Below are 26,036 nucleotides of genomic sequence, written 5' to 3' on the forward strand. Positions count from 1 at the left end.
TCCCACTTGGCTTCAGTCCATTTTAAATGAGCTTTGGCCCAAAGATGGCAGCATTTCTGGAACATGTCCTCATGTGGCTTCTTTACACGACCGAGCTTTAACCTGCACCTGCAGATGGCACAGTGAGCTGCGCTCCTGAGCACGTGCAGTGTTTTTTATGCCGTTCCATGTGAGGGCCCAAAAATCACAGGCATCCAATAGTAATATTCAGCCTTGTCCCCTGCACACACAGATTTCTCCAGATTCAAATCTTTCACAGTTTCATGCTGAAGAGCATTATCCTGACATTGTTTCAGAATCTGAACAGGCAGTGTGGCCCTCATCTTTACTTCTGAGAAACTGCCTCTCTAAGGATTTACACCCAATCATGTTACTGACCTGTTCCCAATTAACCTAATTAGCTGCCAAATGTTCCTCCAGCTGTTTCTTTTTAGTACCACTTACTGTTCCAGCCTTTTGTTCTCCTATCTCAACATTTTTTTGACGCATTGCTGCCATTAACTTCAAAATGAGCAAATTGAGGGCTTGGAGCCAAAGGGGCGTAAGTGACATTTTGCCAACTTTACAGGAGAGCCAAAACAAACAAACAAACAAAAAAAAGACCATAGTTTGCTCTTAATTTGTGTACTGATTTTAGTTTTTTTAAGCATGTTTCTTTTTACAAATTGATGACACACTGCTTAATGAACAATATTGTCTTTGTTGTAAATGCACTTATGCCCTTTTGGCACCAACTTCTTTTGATTTTTGTTGAATAACTTTATTTCTATTAATGTTTTACTTCTGTAATTTTGACAGTAGATAGAGCACCCCAAGAGCTTTCATTTGATATATATATATCTCAATTTTGACCAAAATATCACTTACACCCCTATGGCTCCAAGCCCTCGAAATATTGTTCTTAAAATTTTAAACATTTGACATATTTCCAGCGTTCAATTCAATTCAAATACTTTATTATCCCCAAATCACTGCACTCACTACATTTTTTTGTATTTAGCTAAACTATTACACCACTGTTTTCAGTGCACGTGTGCACACACACACACACACACACACACACACACACACTAGCAGAAAAAAACAGAAGAGTTTGGGGTGAGTAAAAGATTTATTTCACATTTTGTTAAACATCACCAGCTTCATATAGCTTTAAAGACATCGAAGAACAGGTCACAAGAATAGTTAAGAAGGCTCTAATGCACAGGAGGATGGGGGGGGGGGTCAGATAATGAATAACACTGCATTATGTCTCCTGATGGTTTGTTGGGACTGCTGCAGTTGTTTTTTAAAGGATGGCTGGAACATGCTGGCTCCTCGTTCACCGACATCAGCCAGCCATAAACATGAATACATGGGTTAAAAAGTGACATCATTGTTTAGTCCTTACTTCTAGAGTTGGCCTGCAGGGGCGCAAAACCTGTCCTGGGACTGAGGGTCAGACAGGAGCGGAGAGGGGCACCACAACGAGGGAAGAAGCACTGCAATCACAACACAAAGCACGCACAGACTTGGATTCACTGGAGATAAGCAGACTGATCACCTCAACAGTCTGAGCTCTGATGCTGTGTTTATACACCCGGCTTTACCTGAGTCAAGTTTGGAGTGAGGACGTAACTCAGGTAAGGGGAAATGCAAAAATGAAAGAGTCTGGACACACTTAGAAAGACAAAGTGCTGTCCCCTGTATGTTAATGAGTACAGATGATGCCTTGAACCAATGACCTAGTCCATCTGACCTCTGACCTCCAGCGCAGGTGGGAGGGAAGGAGCGAGGAAAGGAGGGAAGGGGATCGAGGGCAGCGAGCGTCAGAGTCACAGGCACTTGAGAGAAATGACAAAAACATTACGACTCCCATTAAGGCACAACAGAAAAACTACACTCACAAACATCTTTGGGACAAGAACAGCGTGATTCTCACAGCGGGCTTAAAGGGCCGCACACAGAGCGCAGCGCACTTCATAACAGACGCACAAGGAGAAGGTGGGTTTTCACATCTACACCCAAAAAAAAATCAGACAAATGATTTTACTCGGGCAGGTGACTGAAATGCAGCTCCTCATGGAGCAAACACCGCCACAGTGGCCAGCAGGTAGCCCCCGCGGCGTGACGGAGGAATGCTGTGAAAGACGCAGTTTCCCTAAACAAATGAAAATGTTTCTCACGAGGATACGTGACAGCCGGTGTGATTTGAAGTGTGACTGAGGAAAGGTAAAAATAGACGTGTGAAAAATCTGATTACCCTAATAAATCAACCGTGTGTGCGTTATCTACTCTGAAGAAAATACATTCAAATACTTCCATCACACTGACCGAAAGACCACCACACAGAGCAGCTTGACACCACTTTACCCCCAAAAACAGGTTTCCATTTAAAGAATAAGGCCGACTCTTCTCATTCTTAACGTGCAATTTTCTTTTTCTTTGTCAACAAATCCCATGAAAACTACCAGTGAATCGCTCTGTCTCAACACTTCCTGGCTTCAGGTCCTACTGGAGAAAATAAATACACAAAAGATGTGATTCGATGAGGGAGGAACAGCAGACACAAGCTGAGGGATTAGCTTAGAGGAGATACAGTGAGGTCACCTGTTTTGTGCAAACTGGGGAAAATGTAGGTAAAAACGACTTGTTGCAACGCAAGAAACGGAGCTGAACGTGAAGCGGTGAGACTTCAGGGGCTGAGGGGAAAGGAGAGCGTGTGTGAGAAGTTACTCAAAGCTGAATCACATACATCTTCAAACTTCTGAGTTTTAACCATAAACGTGTGCTTTTATCTACACTTCAGGATCAGAAGTGAAAAGAAATTTCGACTCTTCATGGTACAAGCACCTGCTTTAGTCTATCTATGCTTTATTTTAAATATGAAATATGGCCGAAAGGTAACTGCTTTGTATTCAGTCTGGACAAACCTTAAAACAACAACTGGGAAGTCGTAGATCCATGTTGCTGGTTGGGAATAATATATATTTGGTGCCCTAATGTGAATTTAAGGAACAACGTTCTGGCATTTAAATAAGTTTAAATTCAAAAGAAACAACAGTGCCCCCCCACCCCCAGCGCAAACTCACGTAAGGTGTGCGACTCACGTCAGGCTAATACAAATTCACTGTTCATTAGGATTTTCATGGGATTTGCTGGCAGTAAGATAAAGCCAGAAAAAGCCTCGTCCTTGAACCCCCTCTGTGATGCTGCAGCGGGCCACGGCACTAGCTCTTTTCTCTTCTGGAGTCACCGGATTGCATCAAACAGCTACGGCTGCTTGGCCAGAACAAATCAGCACCTAAAATCAGCAGAGGTAATTAGACACAGTGGAAACTCGCGCGCGCACCCACACACACACTCGCACACTTTGTACCCAAACTGTGACGAACACACATTCACAAACGCATGCGGACGAGGCTCATACGCACAGCAAGCACGAAGAGTTTATAAACTCACACATAATCAACACAGTGAATTTCATTGGCAACGTATGGAACAGGAATCGAGACAGAGAAAGTTTCCTCTTAAGAACTGATTCTGATCTTTTTCCTTCATTGGTTTCACAATCTGAGTCTGGATTTAAGCTCGAGTTAGGTTTTCTTCACTCCCCTCAAACAACTTTCAGTCAGCCCTTCCTATTTGTTTCGCTCTCTCTTTCTTTTGTGGACAGTGTGTTAGTGTTTTTGCATGAGCTGAACAGTCCTCCTTACAGCACAGTGTTTCTCAAAAAACAATGTATACCCTATGTAGGTCACTACTCTGTAGTTTGGGCCCATAAAGTAGTGCACTAGAAGTACACAAGTGTCTACTGAGACGTGTGCCCTTGAGATGCAGAGGAGTGAGGTGACGGGTAGTTTAAGAGCGATGAGGGATGATTCCCTTCTTGTAGGCCACCAGGCCGGCTGCGGCAGCGGCGGCGGCAGACAGGAACGTGGAGACGCCCATGAACTTGAGGAAACCGCTGACTGAAGGCAGGTTTCTCTCCCAGAAGGTGGTGACAAACGGGCATGCTGGGACTTCCTGCAGGAGGGAGGGAAGTAGGAGAGGGCTTTAAGATACCATTAGCCTGTCAGCTAACACGTGTGAGATGTTACCTGACACATCATCTGCTCATCATACATGTTGCAAGCACTGGTGGGTTCTGCACATTAAGTGTATATGGATGCAGTCTGCGGGTCCACAAAGTGAAGACAATGCATGGGTGTCTTAACCCTGCATTCTTTTTAATGACCAGCAGAGGGCGACTCCTCTGCTTCTGAATAGAAAGCCTGATTAAGAGAATTCTGATGTTTTATATTCTCATTTGGCAGCTTTCTGTCGCATTTATTACAGAATGATCTTCATTTTTTTTTTTTACAGCAACAATAACAGAACCAGGTATGCTCTATGCGTGGTTACCTTGTATTTGGAGCATGCACTGTCCTCGGCTTCTCTGGGCTCACTCGTAAATTCTAGTTTTTAAAGTCAAAACGACAACAGCCAAAATTCTCCAGCCAAGGCTTCAAAATTAAAGTTTATGAACCACTGGGTGGCATCATGGTACTGACATCCATCTTTTCTCTACAGGCTTTTGTTCTGTATGATTTGCTGTTGTAATCTGATTGGTTGGTTTGCAGACGCTGGCCAGTGCAGTGTTGGGAATTTGGCCTTAAAAGTATGACACTTGCAGCAGACCGTCTTTGGTCACCAAAGTTTCAGTGTTCACTCATAAATATGTGCCACCGATCTGGACTGATGACCAAAGATTTCAGTGTTTCTTCAGTGATCATTTTTCACCAGAAGCCAACTTTTGAGTTTAATTGGACCGTAAAGCCTTCCCTTACCTCATTCTCAGGCTCCGGTTGCCAGATCTGATTAGGGTGAAGTTTACCCATTGCACACATGACCTGCAAAAACACATTGGTGGTGTCAGTCAAGGACTCATCAAAATTTACCAGGTGTTATTTTAAAGTGCTACACAGCTAAGTTTGTGATGATGTAATCCTGCTAATGCGTTACTCCTGAACAAATGTGCAGACTTGAGTGGCCCTCACCAGAGCAGGTGAGTTACAGTAAGGGCCACTCAAGGGCCACTGTGCAGCACAGCCTGGGGTTAAAAAACACGGAGGAACATGAACACACTCAGGAATATCTTATGAAACCACATCTTACGTTAATGCCTTGGAGGCAGAGGGAAATAAACTACAAGCAGAGTATTTTTAGAGATTTAGCTTCGGTCAGTGGACCTCAAACTCAAGAGATGGGCCACCCAAATGAGAGGGGAGAAACGGAGAGGATATAAGAATGTAAGGACACAATAATGAATCAGCTGTACATGAAAGAAATTTGTTACAGGTCTGAAAATCAGATTTGTCCTCGGTTCAGTGGTTGATTGGGTTTTTGGGCAGCTCTTCAAGAGAAAAAGTCTGGACTACATAAATTAAGCCGTCCAGTGAAGGAGGAATTACTCAGATCGCGTATTTAAGTAATGCAAACACCATGCAAACATTACAAAGTAAATACTGAATCACAATAAATATTCTGAGGTTACAACTGTACTTAAGTTAGAAGAAGAACAAAAACTTTCAGCTGCTCCTTTATTTCCCTGCAGCACGTGGAGCTTCGCGGTGATTCGACACACTTCCTAATGCAGCCCTCCCCCATTTACCCAGGCTTGGGACTGGCACTAGGAGTACACTGGTACTCTCTTCTGGTCTCATTAATATTAATATTTCTGCATTAATGGTTAAAGGTATTCACATTTGGTCATTAATATTTTCTTTATACATTTAATATTATTTTTTTGGATTGATTCTTGTTCTTTGGCTAATTGTTTCAGCTCCACTTGTATTTACTGTTAGACAGTATGTGCTTACCAATGGTTAAAATTTATTTTTAGACATTTGTGTGTTTTACATAAAGATTTGAGTGAATTTTGACTGGCAACATGATCTGATTGAAGTATAATATTTTCCTTTGAAATACAGTGGAGTGGTGGTACAACAGCTTATACGACCACCTTTAGCAGCAATAACTTGAAGTAACTGTTTTCTTCATGTCTGTTTCCTTAAGTCTGTAAAAGGAGGAATTTTAGAGGTGCTCACATTCACTGATTATCAATAATCGAGTGATTAGCAGCATGACCCTCTCAATTCCTATGGAAGCAGTAAAGGTGTACTTTACTGAGTTCATGGAACTCCACAGTGTTGTAAAGACTTTCTTTTCCACATGAGCTTTATAGATTACCAGTAAAGTGAAATACCAATGTACAGTAGAGAAAAACTGAACTTAAATAAGACACTAAAGTGTAACTAGTTTCATCGCTGACGTCAGGATCGTGACTGCGAAACAAGTTCCTATTTTCATAGAACAGAGCGAAACAGCAGGCATGACAACAGACCCGACACAGATCGAGGCAGAAAAGGCATATGTGTAACAACAGCGGTGAGATTTGTCAATATGAGGCACAGAAGCAGCACTGTTGGCTGAGCTGGACTCTGGGACCTGAGAACTATCACTCTGCTTAATTTATCTGCTGCTACATCCACATCATCAGGAGCAGGCTGAGGCAGCTAAATTCCACTAAGTGTGCCAGTTGTGTCATTTAAGTGGTTTACATCACACCTAGTATATATAAGTACCTGTGTCCTCACACCTCTACCTTTCTCTAAGGGTGTTTTAATGGATGACTTTTGGGCACCATGTAGCAGTGAAAATGCAGTGTTTTTATCTTCTCTGACCTCCCTGGCTGCTCTCTCTCCAGCTTGTACAGCCCCCTCCATGTAGCCGCTCCATTCTGTGGCCGTCTCTGTGCCCGCAAAGTACAACTTGCCAACCGGCTCCCTCAGCACCCTGCAGACCAAAAAAAAAAACAGAAAGAGAGAAAACAGGTTTTTAGAGTTTTAGCTGATTTATAGGTTTGAAACATTCTGTTTTAGTGCATTCACCAGCATTTTATTGACCTTTGAGCTTATGGGGTTTAGTATGCATTCACCTCATTTAAAACCCTTCTCCCACCCGAACAAATGCAATGGGACATTAAGTACATAAAGCATTTTTTTTTTTTTTATTTTCTGATGGCATCAAACACCATCAAATAAAGCCTCACACCTCCACTGGGTCCAGTGTTAAAACGACCAAAAAGCATTTTTGTTGCTGATATGTGCACCTACTTACAAGTGAGACATGTGAGTTAATATTAAGGGTGGTAGAGAAGATTGTCTACTAATTGGAAGGTCGGTGGTTTGATTCCTGGCGTGCCAAAGTATCCTTACTGAACCCCAAGTTGCTCTCCGATATGTTCACTGGACTGTGAATGTTAGATGGAAAGCACTTATGTGTAGAAAATATTGACCGTATGAATAAGGAAAGTTGTATTTGAGCGCTCCAGTCCATTCACAAAAACAAGGACTGCATTGTGCCGTCTCAGTTTCAGTTTTTCATTTTATCCTAGCCACAAAACTGTGACACTGATCATACACACTAGGATCTGCGCTGCAAGCAGCTTCACCCACTAACTGAAACCATCGTGTTGATGTTTGCGTGCAGCTACAGGATTTTACGGGGCGACGCGGGGGACATGAAATTTGCTCGCACACTGCAATAACACCATTCATTAGGAATGCCTCCAACAGGGCAGGTCTTTCTTAGAAAACATTTTCTTCACAAAATATGAATTATTAGCTCACAGAACGGCCTTTGTGGTAAACACAATTATTCCCGCCGCACAAAGTGCTCCGTGAGCGGCTGCACGGCCTCCCCACGCGCAGGCAGGCTGATTTCAGAAATGAGCACAAATCCTGATGTAACACAAATTGCCCATTAAAATCCTGGTGGCTGATACATTTAAATAAATTAAGTTATAATTGACATGATCAGGTCATACCTTCATATTTAAGCAGCAGGACTAATTTTTACATAAGGAACGTTTAGGATCATTATTTTCAAGCAGTACAGAATGTATGAGAGGCTCATGCATGTGAGGCCTACTTTAATATTTGTCTATCACAGAATGCAGGAAATTATTGTCCCATGCTCAAACCACAGCTGTGTGTGCCTATATTTGAGAGAGGCTCACCTGCCATACTGGGTAAGGATTCCTGGGGGGAAATAGGCTGTGTAGCAGCCTCCAGAGTACTCCTCCTCACACCAGTTCTTCTCCTCATAGTGCACCGGCTGAAGGAAGCAAGCAGACACACGAGGAGTCAGTGAAGTGATCTCACTGTATCCACAGGACATGTGTGCTACTCTGCGCCCAAACTCACATGCAAGGCCTCCTCTGTGCCCAGCACTCTGGAGTAAATCTCACAGATCCTCCTCAACCTAAACGCAACAAGACGAGAGTTGGGATTAAACTGATCTCGCAGCTCGTGAGAGCGTTTTAATCTCCGTCTACTGTTTTCTACCTTTCTTCTTTGGACAGGCTGCAGAGTTTCCTGCACTTGTGGGCAAGGATGAATCTGGGTGGGGGTGAAAAGAGAAATATTAGTCAGCAGAATACTTCCATGTCCCTACCATGCCTGGACGGTTTGATGATTTTTATCACTTGTTGTTTGCTCCATTAAAGAGAAAACTCAATCCTACATGATGAAAATCTTTATAACGTCTTTAATGATGTTAAAGTGTAGACCAGTCAGTAACCCCTTGGTAACCACAGATCGCTGTGTATTCCTCAACTGGTTGATGAGTGGTTGCTGGCAGTTTGTAGGTGAAACTGGTTGCAAACAGGTCTACGATGCTGCACCAACAACCTCCATGCGACTACTTTGGTTGCTAGCAGATAGCCGAGTTTGCCTGTAGTTTGCATGGAAGATGGCAGGTAAACAGTAAAAGTGCACCGGAAACAGAAACTACGGGAAACTGCACTACGGTGCAGCACCGTATACCTCTTTGAGACTGACATCACCTCCAGCAACCAATCACAGAATACACATTTTTCAGTGGTGACAGGTGGTTGCCAGGGGGACGCTGACTGGCCTGAGGAGGATAAAGGTGACCATGTGTTCATAAAATGTATTACCACCCCGCTCTGAAAACTATCCCACAGCAGGGAGTGTAAAGAATGAGTTTAGAAAATATTCTAAACTCAGTTTCTGAACTCATTCTTTAATTTGGATGCTTTTAGAACAACAGAATCAGACGTAGTCACACTTCTTGTGCAACACACGTTTTGGTGATGAAGTGTATGTTATGAAATCATAATATTAAGTATATATACTGTCTGGAGCTCTGTACACACCCCATAATACAAGGTACAGTCCCATCGGGCTTTGTGTCGTCCAGTGTCAGGCCGATGGGAGCGCCCTCGTCCTCAATCACCATACTGCCACAGTAACCTGGTGACACGATAAAACCTTAAAAACAGCACGATTTGGAACAGCATTCCTGCTCTGCTAGTTTTCACTTCCTGCGTACCCTTTTTCCTCCAGAAGTTCTCCCTGTAGTAGACCATGCACTTAATGACGGAGCCCATGGGAACACGGTGGATCAGCTGGTTCCTCAGTGGGGGCAGCTCAGGGTTAAAGTGCATCTTCAGATTCAGACCAGGAGGTGTGGCCACAATCACATACTTGGCCTAACACAGAGACGCAGACAGTGTAGGACTCTCATATGGCAGCAGGTTTCCAAGCAGCCAGCAGATGGCAGCAAAGAGCAGCACTGCTTGATTAAGACTGTTTGTGAATGATTTACTGTTTTACAGACAGAGATCTTCAGTATTCAGACTACACTACCGCACATTATGTAGTGCACAAATGCAGTACTTGGTTTGTTTTCTAATACATCAAAAAACAAATAAGTCATTTGCAGTACAAGGGTATAAATGTACTTAAAAGTGAAAGCCCTGCATTAAAACTATACTTGAACGTGCATATTTTTATTCATTAGCTTATGGTGATGTACAAACTATACACAAACCCAGTTCCCAAAACATGTGACACGGTGTAAAATGCAAATAAAAACAGAAAGCAATGACATAACTTCTCATAAAAACCTCATAAATGCATTCATTATTCACAACAGAACACCGAAAACATGTAAAACGTAATATTTTAAGAAATAAAAATAAGGTCATTTTGATTTTGATGGCAGCAACACGTCTCACAAAGGTTGGCACAAAAATGGCTGGAAAAGTAAGTGGCACTAAAAAGAAACAGCTGGAGGAACATTTTTGCAAGTAATGAGGTTATCTGGCAACAGACCAGTAACAGACTGGGTATAAAAAGAGCATCTTAGAGAGGCAGACTTTCTCAGATGGGCAGAGGCTCATCAGTCTACAAAATGACTGTCTACAAATTGTGGAACAGTTTGAGAAAAATGCTCCTCAGTGTAAAATTGCAAAGAATATCTCATCATCTACAGTTCATTATTAGGCACTGTAGATGATGAGATATCCTCGAAGGAGTCCAAGAGTCTGGAGGAATTTCTGTGTGCAGGGGATAAGGCCAAGAATCAGTATTGGATGCCTGTGATATTTGGGTCCTCAGGGGGCACTCGCTACATTAAAAACAGGCATGATTCTGGCATGGAAATCAGTGCGTGGGCTCAGGAACACTTCCAGAAATCACTGTAAGTTTCCTGAATATTTGGCTGCTGGTTTCATTCTTCTCATCACTTCTGCTTTCCCACGCTGTCAAACTCAAAGCTGACATCATTGCTCTAGTCCGATCGCCTTTCTGCCCGCACTCTTCAGCCAATCAGCCTTTTTTGAGACCTGTTGCTGCCAGCATTTCCAAATGAGCTAATATTTTTCTTAAAATGATAATTCTATAAGTTCGAACATTTGATATGTTTTCTATGTTCTACTGTGAATAAAATATGGCTTTACAAATGGAGAGTTGCAAACCACTGCATTTGGTTTTTATGAACATACACAGTGGCCCAACTTTTTTTTGGATTTGGGGTTGTATGTACAATTGATTAGTTCAGTCAAGTGGTTCCTTCAAATGGCCACGAAGCAAGTTCTGCTTTACATATTAACTCTCATATAACATCTGCTTCTTAAAAATATTAGATGAATGTGAGTTCAATGAGATATTTTCCTCTGAAACACAGTAAAGCAGGAGTATAAAGTAAGTACTCGGCTCACCTTGTAGGTCTGCTTGTCCACTGTCTCCACCACCACCAAGTCTCCGGTCTGGTCAATCCTGTAGACTGGAGACTGCAGCTTCACTCGGTCTCCCAGCTCCCTCGCCATGCACTCGCTGACCTGACTCGAACCACCTACAAACTTCCTCTCCTTGAGACATGAAGAGAGCAGAGTTCAGTGACCACCGAGAGAGAGAGAGCAGATGCAGCAAGTTTTCTCTTTATATTGAGTGGAACTGCATCTGATCCCCCTTTGGAGTACCCCTCAGCAAGGCTTACATTTCAGAGTAAAGCAGATAAAATCTCCTGCTTTATCCTGGCGTTCTGTCCCGGTTCTCCTCAATCCAACCTCTTTTCCTTCACTACAAATTTCTGCATCTTTATTCAAAAGAAACATGTTTATAAAGCTCAGGTCAGCAAATGCTGAATGATGAGAGTGGGGAGCTGGAGAGAGATTTGGGCTGTCAAAGCTCCAAAACACAAAATTAAATCAGCGCTGACCTTTTCCATATGGTTAGTGTCAACATCTCTCTGGTCTCCCTGATCAGAAACACATTCCTCTGTGGCATTTGGATAAATCTGCCTAGCAGTCGCTGGGAAAATACAAGCTAAACCTAAATGAGTCCTGGCAGTGAAACGAGGTGCTTGTCTTGTTTGATTAAAGACGAGTTTATTTTTGCAGTTTTGGAGGAGAGTGGCACGGAAAGCCTGCATACCATATGTCTAATATAACTGAGGCTTTATGCTACGATGACTGTGTGAAAATGCTTCACACACCCCTATGCATGCACCCCTCATGAGACGTGCATGGTTTAAATGTGAGGGAAATGGCAGCAGAGCTGACTGCAGTGTCATTTGTTTACCAAAACACAATTCCAGGCCTGAGTGGCTTTGGCAATGAGGCCCCTGAGCTTTAGAGACGGCAGCAGAATAGGCGCCCTGAGTATTCCAAGAAAACATCTTTTGTGTGGACGCAGGGCAGATCAGGAGCAGACTAAGGTGACTGCACCGGGGCTGTGAAGGAGCTCCCACTGACATTCACCCTGCTCTTCTGAATGAATCTCTGTGAGAGGCAGGGAACATGAGTCCGCTTCCTGGCACTTTTTGTAGAAGATTCACGGAAAGCTGCGAGAGTATTCCGTTTGTATCAGGAAAAAAAATCCTTTGTTTTCTTTTAGTCTGTTTTTCTGAATCAGTAGGTATGGTTACTAGTCTTGGTATAGTTTTGTGCAGACTTACCTGTCCTCCATTAGTGGTGGAGAAGATCCTCATGGTTCCTCCACACTGTTTCACATACCAGAGGAACCAGAGAGCCGACACCTCGTAGGGTTCAGAGGTCACGTTCACATTGACAAATAGTCTTGCAAAGCGACGAGCAGTACTAAGAGAGGGATTATATGACAAGTAGGAACTCTTTCAGAAAACTGAATGTACCTGCAATCATGTTCTTTATATTATGCATGAGTTTGGACAGAGCACAGATAAATCACCATATCATGGATTTTTGTTTGCTTGTCCTACTTTGACATGCAGGGACATGCATGTAACTTATGTACACTATAGTGCCAAAAGTATTCCCATCCTCACCCATCCAGGTGTTCCAGTCACTTCCACGGCCACAGGTGTATAAACCAAGCACCTAGGCATGCAGACTGCTTCTACAAACTTTAGTGAAAGAATGGGTCGCTCTCAGGAGCTCAGCGAACTCCAGCGTGGTACCGTGATAGGATGATACCTGTGCAACAAGCCCAGTTGTGAAATTTCCTCACTACTAAATATTCCACAGTGAACTGTTAGTGGTAGTCGATTGTGAATGGCAATGACTCAGCCATGAAGTGGTAGGCCACGTCAAATCACAGAGCGGGGTCAGTGGATGCTGAGGCACATAGTGTGGAGAGGTCGCCAACTTTCTGCAAAGTCAGTCACTACAGACCTCCAAACTTCATGTGGCCTTCAGAACAGCTCAAGAACAGTGCGTAGAGAGCTTCATTGAATGGGTTTCCATGGCCGAGCAGCTGCATCCAAGCCTTACATCACCAAGCACAATCCAAAGTGTTGGATACAGTGGTGTCACTGGATTCTAGAGCAGTGGAGACGTGTTCTCTGGGATGATGAATCACACTTCTTCATCTGGCAAACCGATGGATGAGTCTGGGTTTGGTGGTCGCCAGGAGAACGGTACCTGTCTGACTGCACTGTGCCAAGTGTAAAATTCCAGTGAAAGGAACTCTTAATGCTTCAGCATACCAAGATATTTTGGACAATTTCATGCTCCCAGCTTTGTGGGAACAGTTTGGGGATGTCCCCTTCCTGTTCCAACATGGCTGCACACCAGTGCACAAAGCAGCTCCATAAAGACATGGATGAGTGAGTTTGGTGTGGAAGAACTTGACTGGCCTGCCCCGAGTCCTGACCTCAACCTGATAGAACACCTTTAGGATGAATTAGAGCAGAGACTGTGAGCCAGGCCTTCTCATCTCTCACCTCACAAATGTGCTTCTGGAAGAATGGTCAGAAATTCCCATTAACACTCCTAAACCTGTGGAAAGCCTTCCCAGAAGAGTTGAAGCTGTCATAGCTGCAAAGGGTGGGCTGACATCATATTAAACACTATGGATTAAGAATGGGTTGTCACTCAAGCTCATATGTGTGTGAAGGCAGACGAGCGAATACTTTTGGCAACATAGTGCATGTTTGAAAGTTTAATCTAATTCAAACATGGAGCGGTCCAATCATTTAGCGAGTGCAGGATTGTTGTTTTTATATTGTTACAAAATATAATTTTTATTTTCTATAAGTTGCATATTTCATCTTTACAATGAAATTAGATTATCAAAAACATTCTCATTCCCAACTCATCACATACTGAAGCTCCTCCATCGAGCACCTCTTGGTGTCATATTTAATGAACCAAGCTTGCTAGCATTAGCTTGTAACCTAGCACTCCACCAGACTGATATCAGCATTTTAGAAATTAAAATGACGTTTCTTTTGTCAGTGGCCAAATTCAACAGTTGTGTCATATTGCTTAACAACATAATTTTGCCCTGCCTATAAATGTTCAAAGATAACGTGATGAACAGCTGGACCTGCACAAACGTGAAATAAATCACTGCAGAAAAAAAACATCTCAGTATCACCACTGGCTATCAGTCAAATTATTAAATTAAACATCAGAATCGTTATTTGTCCAAGATTTCACAACCGGGAGATAATTTTTTTAACGTTACCTGGTCCAGCAGAGTTTCTCAAAGAGTTCCTGCATGGTCATCTTGTCCCACTCCTCAGCATGGGGAGCTCTCCAGGGAGCCTCTTTGGGAATCTGAAGTGCAGCAAGATATTCAACAAACATCCGATATGTCGCAGACGAACAAGCTGTACAGTAAACCAAACTATAACGAGCACTGCTTTACCTCCTGGCCCATCTTATCCATGGCCCTAAAGAGGTTGTTGAAGTCCATCAAGGCGATGGGGTTCCACATGGGAGGGAAGGAGCCTTTGAATGGGTAAGACTTTCCCTGTTGGACACATGATTGCAGCCATCATCATGAAAACAATATTCTTCAATCATCAAATAAGGAAAGCTTATTTTCTCATATTTTCATATTCCACTAACATATGTATGCTTGGATTTAACAGTTTGGTTGGCATTTCTATGTTGTTTTCAATATAGACAACAAAATATGGAAGAATACTCACTGTAACTCCCTTCAAGTCAAAGTTAGACAGATGGGTAAATACATTAATATTAAAGAAATGGTTAACGTATCAACAACGAATCAATATTTGTCTTCAAAGATCTGCACGAGTTGACCTCTAGCTAACCTAACCAAAGAGCTGTGGGGAAAGCGGAGGAAGAGCTTGTGCAATGTTTTACAAGATATCACACTCAATGATACTGAATCATTAAGCATGATAAAAGTAGCCATAGTCCAAAGACATTGTTCCTTTGCATGCACTAGTTTATTGCTCCATTTCTCAATCACATAAAAGACTTGCATCCACAGCGGCGAACGTGAGGAGGAGGAGGAGGAGGAGGCAGCATTTTCAAAAGGATCAAGGTCACTTGGGCAAAGTGTAACAGCAGTGCTCGGTATGTCCAAAGCAGAAGTGCAGCTGCACATGAATTTTTGTTGCTTTCTAGCGACGGTGTCTTAGGTGTGCGGAGGAACAACACTGTCTGAGTGTGTTGATGTAACCTCACATAATCTCTCTAGCGTAACGTCATTGACATTTACCTTGACAAGAGCATTTGTTTCAAACCCCATTAAACACGAGCTTCTTTGACAGAGAAAAAAAACCGTCTGCATGTGGTTTTGCCTTCGTGGAAATGCTCTCAGCCTCTCAGTGAGTCGCTGTTCTGCTGGTGCTGCCAGCCCAGAGTACCGACCTGACTACTGTATTGTTTTGGTCTGCAGCTGTATTGAACTAATAATGACTCCGTATTACATACAGTGTCTCTTTTTAACTTCTGAAACCATTTTTAATGAAGTTTCTACCACACCAACATAAAACCGGCAAATGTATAATTTTAGTTGTTCATGTCATTGTCCAACAATACAGCTGTGACTGTGCAGCTGTTATGTAGCCCTAAAATTGAGGTAAAATCAGCTGCTGAGCTAATTGATGTCAAATTTGTTGGAATATTTCATCACTGCCATTTTTTTGCATGCAAAATGTCTTCTCAGTATTACTGCATATTATTTTTAAACCATACATATTACATATATAGACATGTGTGACCTCTTAAACTGCATGACTTAACTGTAGGCCCATCGCCATAAACTCGGATTACACTGAAAAAAAAATCATCTGTTGGATTAACATCAATTATGTGTTGGTTTCACATACGGTAAGTGAACACACTCAGCACGAATTTATGTAATAAATTCCATTTACATGAATTATTAACTATAAAGTTGTGACGTGAATAAAATAAAAACAAAAATCTTTTTCATTTAACAAAATGAAACTGTGTGATTACAACATATAAAACTAAGGTTGTCTAAAAGATTTTTTTATGTTTTTATGTTAATCTAGCATCTCATTTTTTTCTGTCTACATTCAAGAAGAAAGATTTTCAAAAAAAAAAGAAAGAGTAATGCTAAATTCTGAGAAAGTGACTGAAGTTGTTATCTTGTATTTAAATACGTCCCTCAGGTTAAACTAGCAGATATCAAACATAAACATGAGCCTAAAAGAAAGATATGGAAAATTAGGGGAAATTAAAAGAAATAAGACTGTTGAGTGGAAATGTTTAAATATTAAAGTTTTAAAAAAAAATTGCCATGCTGTTATATCAATATGAAGGGTTCTGAACTTTCTCTGACCAAGTTAGGGGGGGGCAAAAAGAGAGATCCAGCACATGACTGAGGGTTGCAAATGAAAACTACTCACATCTTTACTGTTTATACTGTAATGACTTCGTGACGAGGAGGCTGTTTACCATCGAGCTCAGTGTTAGGAAACGCTTGTGATGCTGCCTTGGTCTTACTCTCTGCCACAGCATGGAAAACTGTAGATGAATGAATTCTTTCCTTGTCACTGGAGGGCCACGGGAAAAATTTATAAATGCCACCACTGGCCCGTGGGCCGTGCTCTGAGAACCCTGGATCAATTATAACCGCACAGATTTCTCCTTCACTCAACAAAAGAAGGACAAGATCAGAGCACTCAAAAGGAATTAAAGGAAACGACTTCTGTTGAATAAAAATAGCCTGGCAGAGTGCTTGAAATGGGTAAAAGTAGCCCTGCAATCATGTGATTTTACTATATTTAGTCAGATAAACATCTGCTGAAATGATACAATCACCTTGATTTTTTTTCTAATGGATGAGATTAATTTTTTGACTAAAATATTCATAATTTGTTAACAAATAAGTTTGTTAAATAATCCAAGAGAGAATATACAACTAGCTAAATAAGGGCTTAATAATGAATCGTATAAACTCATTCCTGCCTCGTGCCCGTCGCCCTGCGTTATAACACAGTTCTTCCTGAGATTAATCCTGTAATTATAGTTTTATATTTTTCATCAGCTTTCTTTGTTTTCTTGTTTCAGTTCAGATATGATTTAGAATCACGCAGCAGCCTGTTTTTCACCGCACTGCTACACACTCAGAGACAGACCAGAGGGATGATGATGATGATGATGATGATGATGTGTCTCACGGCGTACTGTATCTGCTGCCGTGCTCAGAACAACAGGTCTGTCTCCATGGTGACCGTGGTCAAGTGAATACAGAAGGAGAGGAGAGCAGAGGAGGCGAGACGGAGCGAGGCAACATCTGTTTCCACATCAGCGAGCAGGGTGTCATCCTCAATCAGAGGGCCAACCAAACGCTGCTTGAAGACAACAGGTGACTGTACTGCAGAGTGGAAGGTATTCAGACAATAATTTACAAACAGCTTATCGCTGCCCTTAGCCTTCTACTCAGATCCCACAGTACACTCTTATCTGACTTCTAAACAAACATACGGTTATATCATTAATTAACCACTAAGTTAAATTTCACTAGCCACATCCAGACCTGTTGAATAAAAAAATATACCACTTAAATAGAAGCTGTGTGACAGTGAAGGATCTCAAAAAGCAACACACGATGCCACGATCTAAAGAAACAGCTGGGAAACAAAGTCACTGACATCTATCAGTCTGGAAATGGTTACAAAGCCATTTCTAAGGCTTTGGGACTCCAGTGAACCACCGCAGCGAACTATTATCCACACATGGAGAAAACTTGGAACAGCGGTGAGTGGCCGGCCTACCAAAATTACTCCATCAATGACTCATCCAGGAGGTCACAAAAGAACCCAGAACAACATCTAAAGAACTGCAGGCCTCACTGGCCTCAGTTAAGGTCAGAGTTCATGATTCAACAATAAGAAAGAGAGTGGGCAAAAACGGCAACCATGGGAGAGCTCCAAGGAGAAAGCCACAGCTGAGCAAGAAGAACACAAAGGCTCGTCTCACATTTGCCAAAAAACATCTTGATGATCCCCGAGACTTTGGGAGAAATATTCTGTGGACTGACGAAACAAAGGCTGAATTTTTTTTGAAGGTTTCTGTCCTGTTACATCTGCATAAACCCAACATTTCTTAAAAAGAACATCACAACTGTCAAACATGGTGGTGATAGTGTGATGGTCTGGGGCTTCTTTGCTGCTTCAGGACCTGGATGACTCCTGAAGGAGGATGTCTGGCCATTGGTTCACGCCCTGAAGTTCAAGCTCCCTCCGCTTTATGCTGCAGGACAATAATCTGAAACACACCAGCAGGTCCACCTCTGAATGGCTCAAAAGAATAATGTTTTTGGAGTGGCCAAGTTAAAATCCAGACTCAAATCTGATTGAGATGCTTTGACATGACCATAAACAGGCTTGATAAGCCTCTAGTGTGGTTGAGTTAAAACAAGTCTGCACAGAAAAGTGGGCTAAATTTCCTCCACAGCAATGTCAAAGACTCACTGGCAGTTATTCGGTTTACTTTTTCACACAGGCCCTTAATAACTGAAATTTAAAAACTGCATTTTTTTTTCTTCTGGTCATCTTTGTCTAATATTAAAAAGTGTTTGATGATCTCTTCAGCTGTCAGTGGAGACGGTCGCACTTTTCTTCTCTCCCCAGCCCTTCCTTGTTCCCCTGCTTTGCTGCTTGCTGCTTTAGAGCCTCTCTTCACACAACTGAACCTGGAGATACCTGGCTTGTCGTTGCAATTAAGGAAGTCTAGGCAGCTGTCTGGCCTTGGTAAGATTGCTTATGACAGGAATGCATGACTCTGTATATCTGGAGCTGATTCGGAGGGGTAAGATCTTGGAGATGTATGTATCTGTTTCTGCACGGCGAAGGAACGAACCAAGAAGATTCGGATGAGTTGGGTTTTTTCGCCACAGAGAGGTGCCAGAAAGACTGAAGGGTGTCAACAAATTAATCAGTACAGTCTGTACCAAAACAAGTCATAGAATCAGGAATTTGGCTCCCTGGCGGCCTTGGACTGCCGCTTATCAAATTGTCTCTGGGATGTTTGTAAACAGATGCTCTACCCCCCCGCCATTCCTGTCTTCTTCTGACCTGTGTTGGACTGATCTCCCTGACCTCGCTGCTGATGAACCCTACATCTTATCAGAACTGTTAGCTGAGGAGGGAGTTTGAGTCAGCCCCACAGTAGCCTCTGACAGTGGACTCATCTCTGTTCTTGTCCTGTTGGACCTCAGTGCAGCTTTTGATACTGTTGACCATAACATTTTATTACAGAGATTTGAGCATACTATAGATTTTAAAGGTACTGCACTGCAGTGGTTTGAATCATATTTATCTAATAGACTCCAATTTGTTCATGTAAATGGGGAGTCTTCTTCACACACTAAGGTTAATTATGGAGTTCCACAGGGTTCTGTGCTAGGACCAATTTTATTTACATTATACATGCTTCCTTTAGGCAGTATTATTAGAAAGCATTGCATCAATTTTCATTGTTATCCAGATGATACTCAGCTTTATCTATCAATGAAGCCAGATGACACACATCAATTAGTTAAACTGCAGGAATGTCTTAAAGACATAAAGGCCTGGATGACCTCTAATTTCCTGCTTCTAAATTCAGATAAAACTGAAATTCTTGTACTCAGCCCCACAAATCTTAGAAATATGGTGTCTAACCAGATACTTACTCTGGATGGCATTACTTTGGCCTCCAGTAACACTGTGAGAAATCTTGGAGTCATTTTTGACCAGGATATGTCCTTCAATGCACATATTAAACAAATATGTAGGACCGCTTTTTTGCATTTGCACAATATTTCTAAAATTAGAAACATCCTTTCTCAGAGTGATGCTGAAAAGCTCATTCATGCATTTATTACTTCTAGGCTGGACTATTGTAATTCATTATTATCAGGCTGTCCTAAAAGCTCCCTGAAAAGCCTTCAGCTGATCCAAAATGCTGCAGCTAGAGTCCTGACAGGGACTAGAAAGAGAGAGCAGATTTCTCCCATATTGGCTTCTCTTCATTGGCTCCCTGTTAAATCTAGAATAGAATTTAAAATTCTTCTCCTCACATACAAGGTCTTCAATAATCAGGCCCCATCTTATCTCAAAGACCTCATAGTACCATATCACCCCAACAGAGCACTTTGCTCTCAGACTGCTGGCTTACTTGTGGTTCCTAGGATACTTAAGAGTAGAATGGGAGGCAGAGCCTTCAGCTTTCAGGCCCCTCTTCTGTGGAACCAGCTCCCAGCTTGGATTCGGGAGACAGACACCCTCTCTATTTTTAAGATTAGGCTTAAAACTTTCCTTTATGATAAAGCTTATAGTTAGGGCTGGATCAGGTGACCCTGAACCCTCCCTTAGTTATGCTGCTATAGGCCTAGGCTGCTGGGGGGGTTCCCACAATAGACTGTTTCTTTTCATTCACCTTATTTACTTTGTTTATACTCCACTCTGCATTTAATCATTAATTGATATTAATCTCTGGCTCTCTTCCACAGCATGTCTTTTCTCTCCCCTCAGCCCAACTGGTCATGGCAGATGACTGCCCCTCCCTGAGCCTGGTTCTGCTGGAGGTTTCTTCCTGTTAAAAGGGAGTTTTTCCTTCCCACTGTCACCAAGTGCTGCTCATAGGGGGTCATTCTGACTGTTGGGTTTTCTCTGTATTATTGTAGGGTCTTTACCCACAATACAAAGTGCCTTGAGGAGACTGTTTGTTGTGATTTGGCACTATATAAATAAAATTGAACTGAATTGAATTGAATTGTTTGTCTTCTTGGATGGGTGTTCTGTTAACTGTAATTGTGGGATCAATAAAGTATCATTAAATCAAATCTAATCAAATCAGATCTGTAACAGTGTGACAAATATGAAACAAAGAAATCAGGAAGGGGGCAAATACTTTGTAACAGCACTGTACTTCAATGACCGTAAAGTGGCTCATATTAAAGAGCCTATGTGATGCTTTTGGGGTTTTCACCTTTCTTTTAGGCTGTTATAGAGTTTTCTTATGCAGCTTTCTTGCACCTCTAAATATATCTGAGTATTGCCACTGGTGTATCAGCTGGCTTCAAGCTCATTGTAGTCTACCTGCCTTACACCAAACTGCTGACATACAAACTTAGCAGCTAGCATCCAACAGCTGAGCCACATGTTGAGCTTATTAGAACAAATCTCAAAGACGACTAAAGGAGCATCACATCACAGCACAGGACCAACTGCTACGTGTCTGCTAGAAGTATAAATAGGCAGTAGCTGGTACCAACTTTAAGAGTTTCTGCTCATTAATATTCAGTTTTACACATTTTAAGGTGTAAACCCCAAGTTGTCAAATTAGATCATCAAATTCTCCTCTCTCTCATCACTCGGCCAGAGTGGCATTTAAAAAAACTCCAGTAAAGACTAACATTTTGATTTATAACCGGATTTAAAAAAAAGTATACACAGATGTTAATGAACCAGTTCTCTATAGCTGCAGCTCTATTAAGTTTCATGCAACAGATGAGAGACGATGCTGTGTCTACTAGCAGCCGATGGCCTCTTAGTGAATGGGCGACACTCGGCAACCTTGTAAAAGTGGGCTAAACGGATGCAGCCGATACAGACATTTCCCTCACAGGTCCTACAAACGTGCAAACACGCACAGCATCCAAAGTGCTGCAGGAGCCAAGGGACAATCCCATGCTCTATCAATCTCTGATAAGCAAGCACAGTATTTAATCAAAGTCTGTTGCCCCATCTCTGATAGTGATCCCTCATTAATAAAACCAGTGCTGAGAGCTGCATTTGCCTGTTAGGCAGTGGCTTGCTGATAAGGGAAAGCAGTAGAGGCCTTCTGGATTACAATCTGCCATAGAAAAGCTGATTAGCTGCACGGCTTGCTTGAAAGCTAGCCGTAATTACACAATGGCTTGGGACACATGCTGGTTTACAATTACTCTAGCTTTTGTTCTGTGAATAAAATGTAGCCAGTGTCACATGGGTTAGATCACTGTAAATACCACCATGCGTGCTTACCCTTCATATAAAGTTTAGACTTGTGTCACGATAGGAAACTTTTTAAGAGATTATTCTTCTGAATTACTTCTTTGGTAATCCAAAGCTGCTTACAAACAAAAGCGAAGTAAAACACCAACACACATGTTTGAAAGTCCATGTAATGAATTACAGGTAACAGACGGACTGACTGCTGTGATGGTGAATGGTTCCCAGGTATGAGATATCAAATGATATCTAAAGTCACTAAATAATTCGTGGATTAAAACCATTTCTATCCTGCAGGGTATTCATCAGGCAAGTTGCCAACATAACAAAGGATAAGGCCGTCATGTTTTGCTGTAGAAATCTTTTAAAAATATGACTTCAAAAATAATTTCTCTGGAAGGCAACGTTTTAATATCTCATGTATATTTTTGTGTGATCATTATGAAATAAGTGTCATGGTCCTTGGGCTTTTGTGGTTATTGTTGTTTGGCCGAGTTTGATTATTATTTTGTTTCTATGATTATGAAAAGTTCTCATTTAGAATTATTATTATGAGTTAAGCAGTCTTAGAGTTCAATATTTGGTTCCTCGTAGTTTAGTTGATTGTATGTTTAGTTGAGTGTTCGTGTCTCGTCTGTGCGTCTAGTTAGTTACTTAAGCTCAGACCACCAGCTGGTGAACCTCATGTCCGTCCGTCCATCCATCCATCCATCCATCCATCCATCCATCCATCCATCCATCCATCCATCCATCTTCTTCAACTGGAAATGGCAGATCATTATACTGCAGTAATTTTTTATATATATTGTTGCATTGGTTACAGCTACAATCAGATGTGAAAATGACCAAAGTCTGAAAACACACCCAGAGAAGGAGCAGGACTCCTAACTTCCCTCTCAGTTCACTTTAACACTTGCTGGGGGACTATATTTGACCATTTATTGTTGTTGTTGTTGTTGTTGTTATTGTTGGGGGGGGGGCTGACTGTAGGTAGACCACAAAACACCACCAGAGTTTATTTTAGTTTTTGCAAAGTAAGCTGGGAGAGCAGTGACACTAGAATAACAGCTAACCCCTCACCTACCCACACATATGCATACACAAAAGCACGAACACGTGCGCGCACAGACAAGTACACTGACAGTGATAGGGGTGAGCTGCTTTTGATGAGGCATGCTGCCATGGAAACCAGCCAGGAAGCTACGAGTGGCGCGTGCGAGTCTGAGTCTTTGAGTGGATCTTACACAGATAGTAGCTAGGGAGACACAGTCACATGGGAGCTCCCATACACCCGTACGGATGGATTTAGCGCTCACACAACATGTCAAAGACGTGTATTTTCTGACTGCGGTCGGCCTGCGCTCATGCTGCTGAGATTTCACAGCAAAGGACATGGTGGTGACAATGAAACTATGCTTCAGGTTAGTTGCTGATTAAAAAACAAACAAGGAGCACACAATGTTCTTAAAATATGTTACCCATTACTTGATCACAACACAGAGAGCTGCTGCCTTTTGCTGAACTTGGATGTATTACATTCAGCCAGCAGAACCCAGGGTGGCCTTTTTTTTTTTTTTATAAAGCAGCTGAGGGTGAGCTAAAGAAGTGTTTTGCACAGACTGTATATGTAGCAGCTCTGCTTTCACTGCTCTGAGACCAGTTACAAGCATTAGCAAGCAAATGAGCTTCTGTGATTTATCATTGCAAAAGGTAAGTAATCTATTACTAAGCACCTTGTGTGATGTGGAGAAGATGGAGTGCAGCGTGAAAACGTTTTTAATAACTTCTGTAGCACATTGAAGAGGCAGGCTGAACATCTGCAGGCTCAGCAGCACGTTCAGGTCAGCATCTCTGACAAATCACACCACCTTCATTTTTCATTAATATTTTTAATCCACCTGTTGATATTAACAGTTAACCATGTCATGCACTGCTTTTTTTAAATATATTTTAATATACTAATACTAATCTTATTGCTTCTTTTGCTAAAGTAATGTTTCTGAAAGCTCCTCCACCACCATTTTCAGCTAATAGTAAATCTATTTTTCTTTCTGTAAAACTCTCCGCACACCACTGGCGTATGGGTGGTGGTCATTAGAAACCACTTTCCATATAGTGCGGCGTGTTCTCATATGTGTATTACTGTGCGTGCGCACCCACCGGGTAAAAGTCCACCTTTGAAGTTATAATTCAGTGGCTTGAATATAGCCAAGATAAGCTCTCTCCATACACACACACACACACACACACACACACACACACACACACACACACACACACACACACACACACACACGCACACACACACACACACACACACACACACACACACACACACACACACACACACACAGAAAGCTGCCAGCCATGTTACTCAGTCCAGTGATTTACAATAGGGGTAGTTTTACCAGGGGACATGGCAGCAATGGAAAATTAAATCAGGTAGAAGGACACAACTCTGTTAAGGACAGTGGTGCGGCCCCACTAATGAGATATCGAGCACAGAATAACAGGAACAAAGAAATATAGCCTGAGTGTCTCTTTCTTCCTTCCCTCTTTGTTTGCCTTTCAACCACTCAGAAAAGAGAAACTGCATTACTGAAATCCCTCTGGCAAAGATTAGCATCTCTAGTCACTAATGCTGTGGAAGGGACGAGTGGCTGGCTGCTCTGTAGACATATAGGAAGCCACGGGAACATTTGGTTTTCTTTTTGAATATTACCTTAGTCTTCTCTAAGTAACTTGAGGAAAAGATATGGGGGCAATGCTCTTGCAAACAGCAAACTTTAGGGCTAAAAATACAGCCAACATGTCATTGCTGTTAGGGATTATTTTTTACTCAATGAATAAAGGACAATGTAAAGGTAAACTCCAGTAAATTAATTAATAAACAGTGGATCAACCAAATAATAAACAATTAAATAATATATTAGACAGAGAGCAACAGATCAGAAAGTAATAGACTAACTTCTCTGTTTCAGAGCATCTTATCTTGAGGACCGGCCACAGAACGTACAATTAAAACATCACCAACGTCACCATGTTCTGTCATTAATCTGGACAAGATTTCTCTGTATTGATTAAATTAGAACATCAGGAAGAAGATGTGCCTATGACTGAGAGGAATCTGGATCATGAAAAACCAGCTTGAACAAGACTGAATGACGAAGGTCAACTCATAGCGCCCAGAGATTGTTTATGCTTAGATAACAGGCAGCATAAAAATGTTATGGTTAGACAGGAACACGGACTCAGAGAGAGAGAGAGTGCACACTCCCCACATGCATGTGTGTATTTTTTCTGATTCTTTAATACATTAAATGTCCTTTTTTAATTAAAGTGTTTCTTCCTTCATAAACAACCTGGTTACCTGACAGATGGTGACCCCGACGTGATAAGGACTGATAACAGGTAATGACAGGTGATTTGTGAAGGAGGATGATTGGAAAAAGAGGACAAAGGGGAATATTTTCTCCAGGACTCACCTTGGGACTTTAACTCCTCAAAACCCTCACAGGGCACCTCATAAAAAAGGTAATCAGAAACCTGCTGTTTTTAAATAACCGAATTCTGCAGAATTGGACGTTAAAATTTTTTGTGAGTGAGGAGGAGGTAAGGTGAACAAATTTTAGAGGATCTGTTAAACTGTTTAAAGCTTGAAGATATTAAAGTGTCAGAAAAACAAAAAGGGGTTGGCATTAAAAAATAAATAAATAAATGATGGGTAAAAGAAACAAAATAAGTGAAGTGATAAGAGTTGAAATGAGTGAAAAAAAGGATTGTGAGAGATACTGGAAACGTAAAACTGCCCTATAGCATTAGGCTATTGATCAAATTTATTTATTTACTATAACCAAGAAGAGTGTGTGGCTGGAAAATTTTCTATTGAATAGAGATAACTCCTAATATCCACAGCATGAAGAACAGTAGTGTGACAATAGGCTTTATACCATGAGAGACATTTAAAATATTGATAATTTTGCTGCAAAAAGTAGAGGCTGATAGCTGCCTAAGAC

General features: G+C 41.7%; 1 protein-coding gene across 1 annotated transcript in view; it reads right to left on the minus strand.

Annotated features, from left to right (window-relative positions):
* Positions 1–1,108: 1,108 nt before the first annotated feature.
* mao (monoamine oxidase) overlaps positions 1,109–26,036 on the minus strand; it is a 45,687-nt gene continuing 20,759 nt past the window's right edge. The window contains exons 4-15 of the mRNA XM_030758419.1: positions 14,463–14,567; positions 14,280–14,371; positions 12,289–12,430; positions 11,051–11,200; positions 9,379–9,538; positions 9,203–9,299; positions 8,370–8,423; positions 8,229–8,286; positions 8,042–8,139; positions 6,705–6,816; positions 4,809–4,871; positions 1,109–4,005 (exon numbers count right to left, since the gene is read on the minus strand). Coding sequence (XP_030614279.1) covers positions 3,841–4,005; positions 4,809–4,871; positions 6,705–6,816; positions 8,042–8,139; positions 8,229–8,286; positions 8,370–8,423; positions 9,203–9,299; positions 9,379–9,538; positions 11,051–11,200; positions 12,289–12,430; positions 14,280–14,371; positions 14,463–14,567 — 1,296 coding nt within the window. The 3' untranslated portion in view covers positions 1,109–3,840. The remainder of the gene's footprint in view (positions 4,006–4,808; positions 4,872–6,704; positions 6,817–8,041; positions 8,140–8,228; positions 8,287–8,369; positions 8,424–9,202; positions 9,300–9,378; positions 9,539–11,050; positions 11,201–12,288; positions 12,431–14,279; positions 14,372–14,462; positions 14,568–26,036) is intronic.

This window comes from Archocentrus centrarchus, chromosome 21 (assembly GCF_007364275.1).
Source record: "Archocentrus centrarchus isolate MPI-CPG fArcCen1 chromosome 21, fArcCen1, whole genome shotgun sequence".
In the NCBI taxonomy this organism is placed as follows: domain Eukaryota; kingdom Metazoa; phylum Chordata; class Actinopteri; order Cichliformes; family Cichlidae; genus Archocentrus; species Archocentrus centrarchus.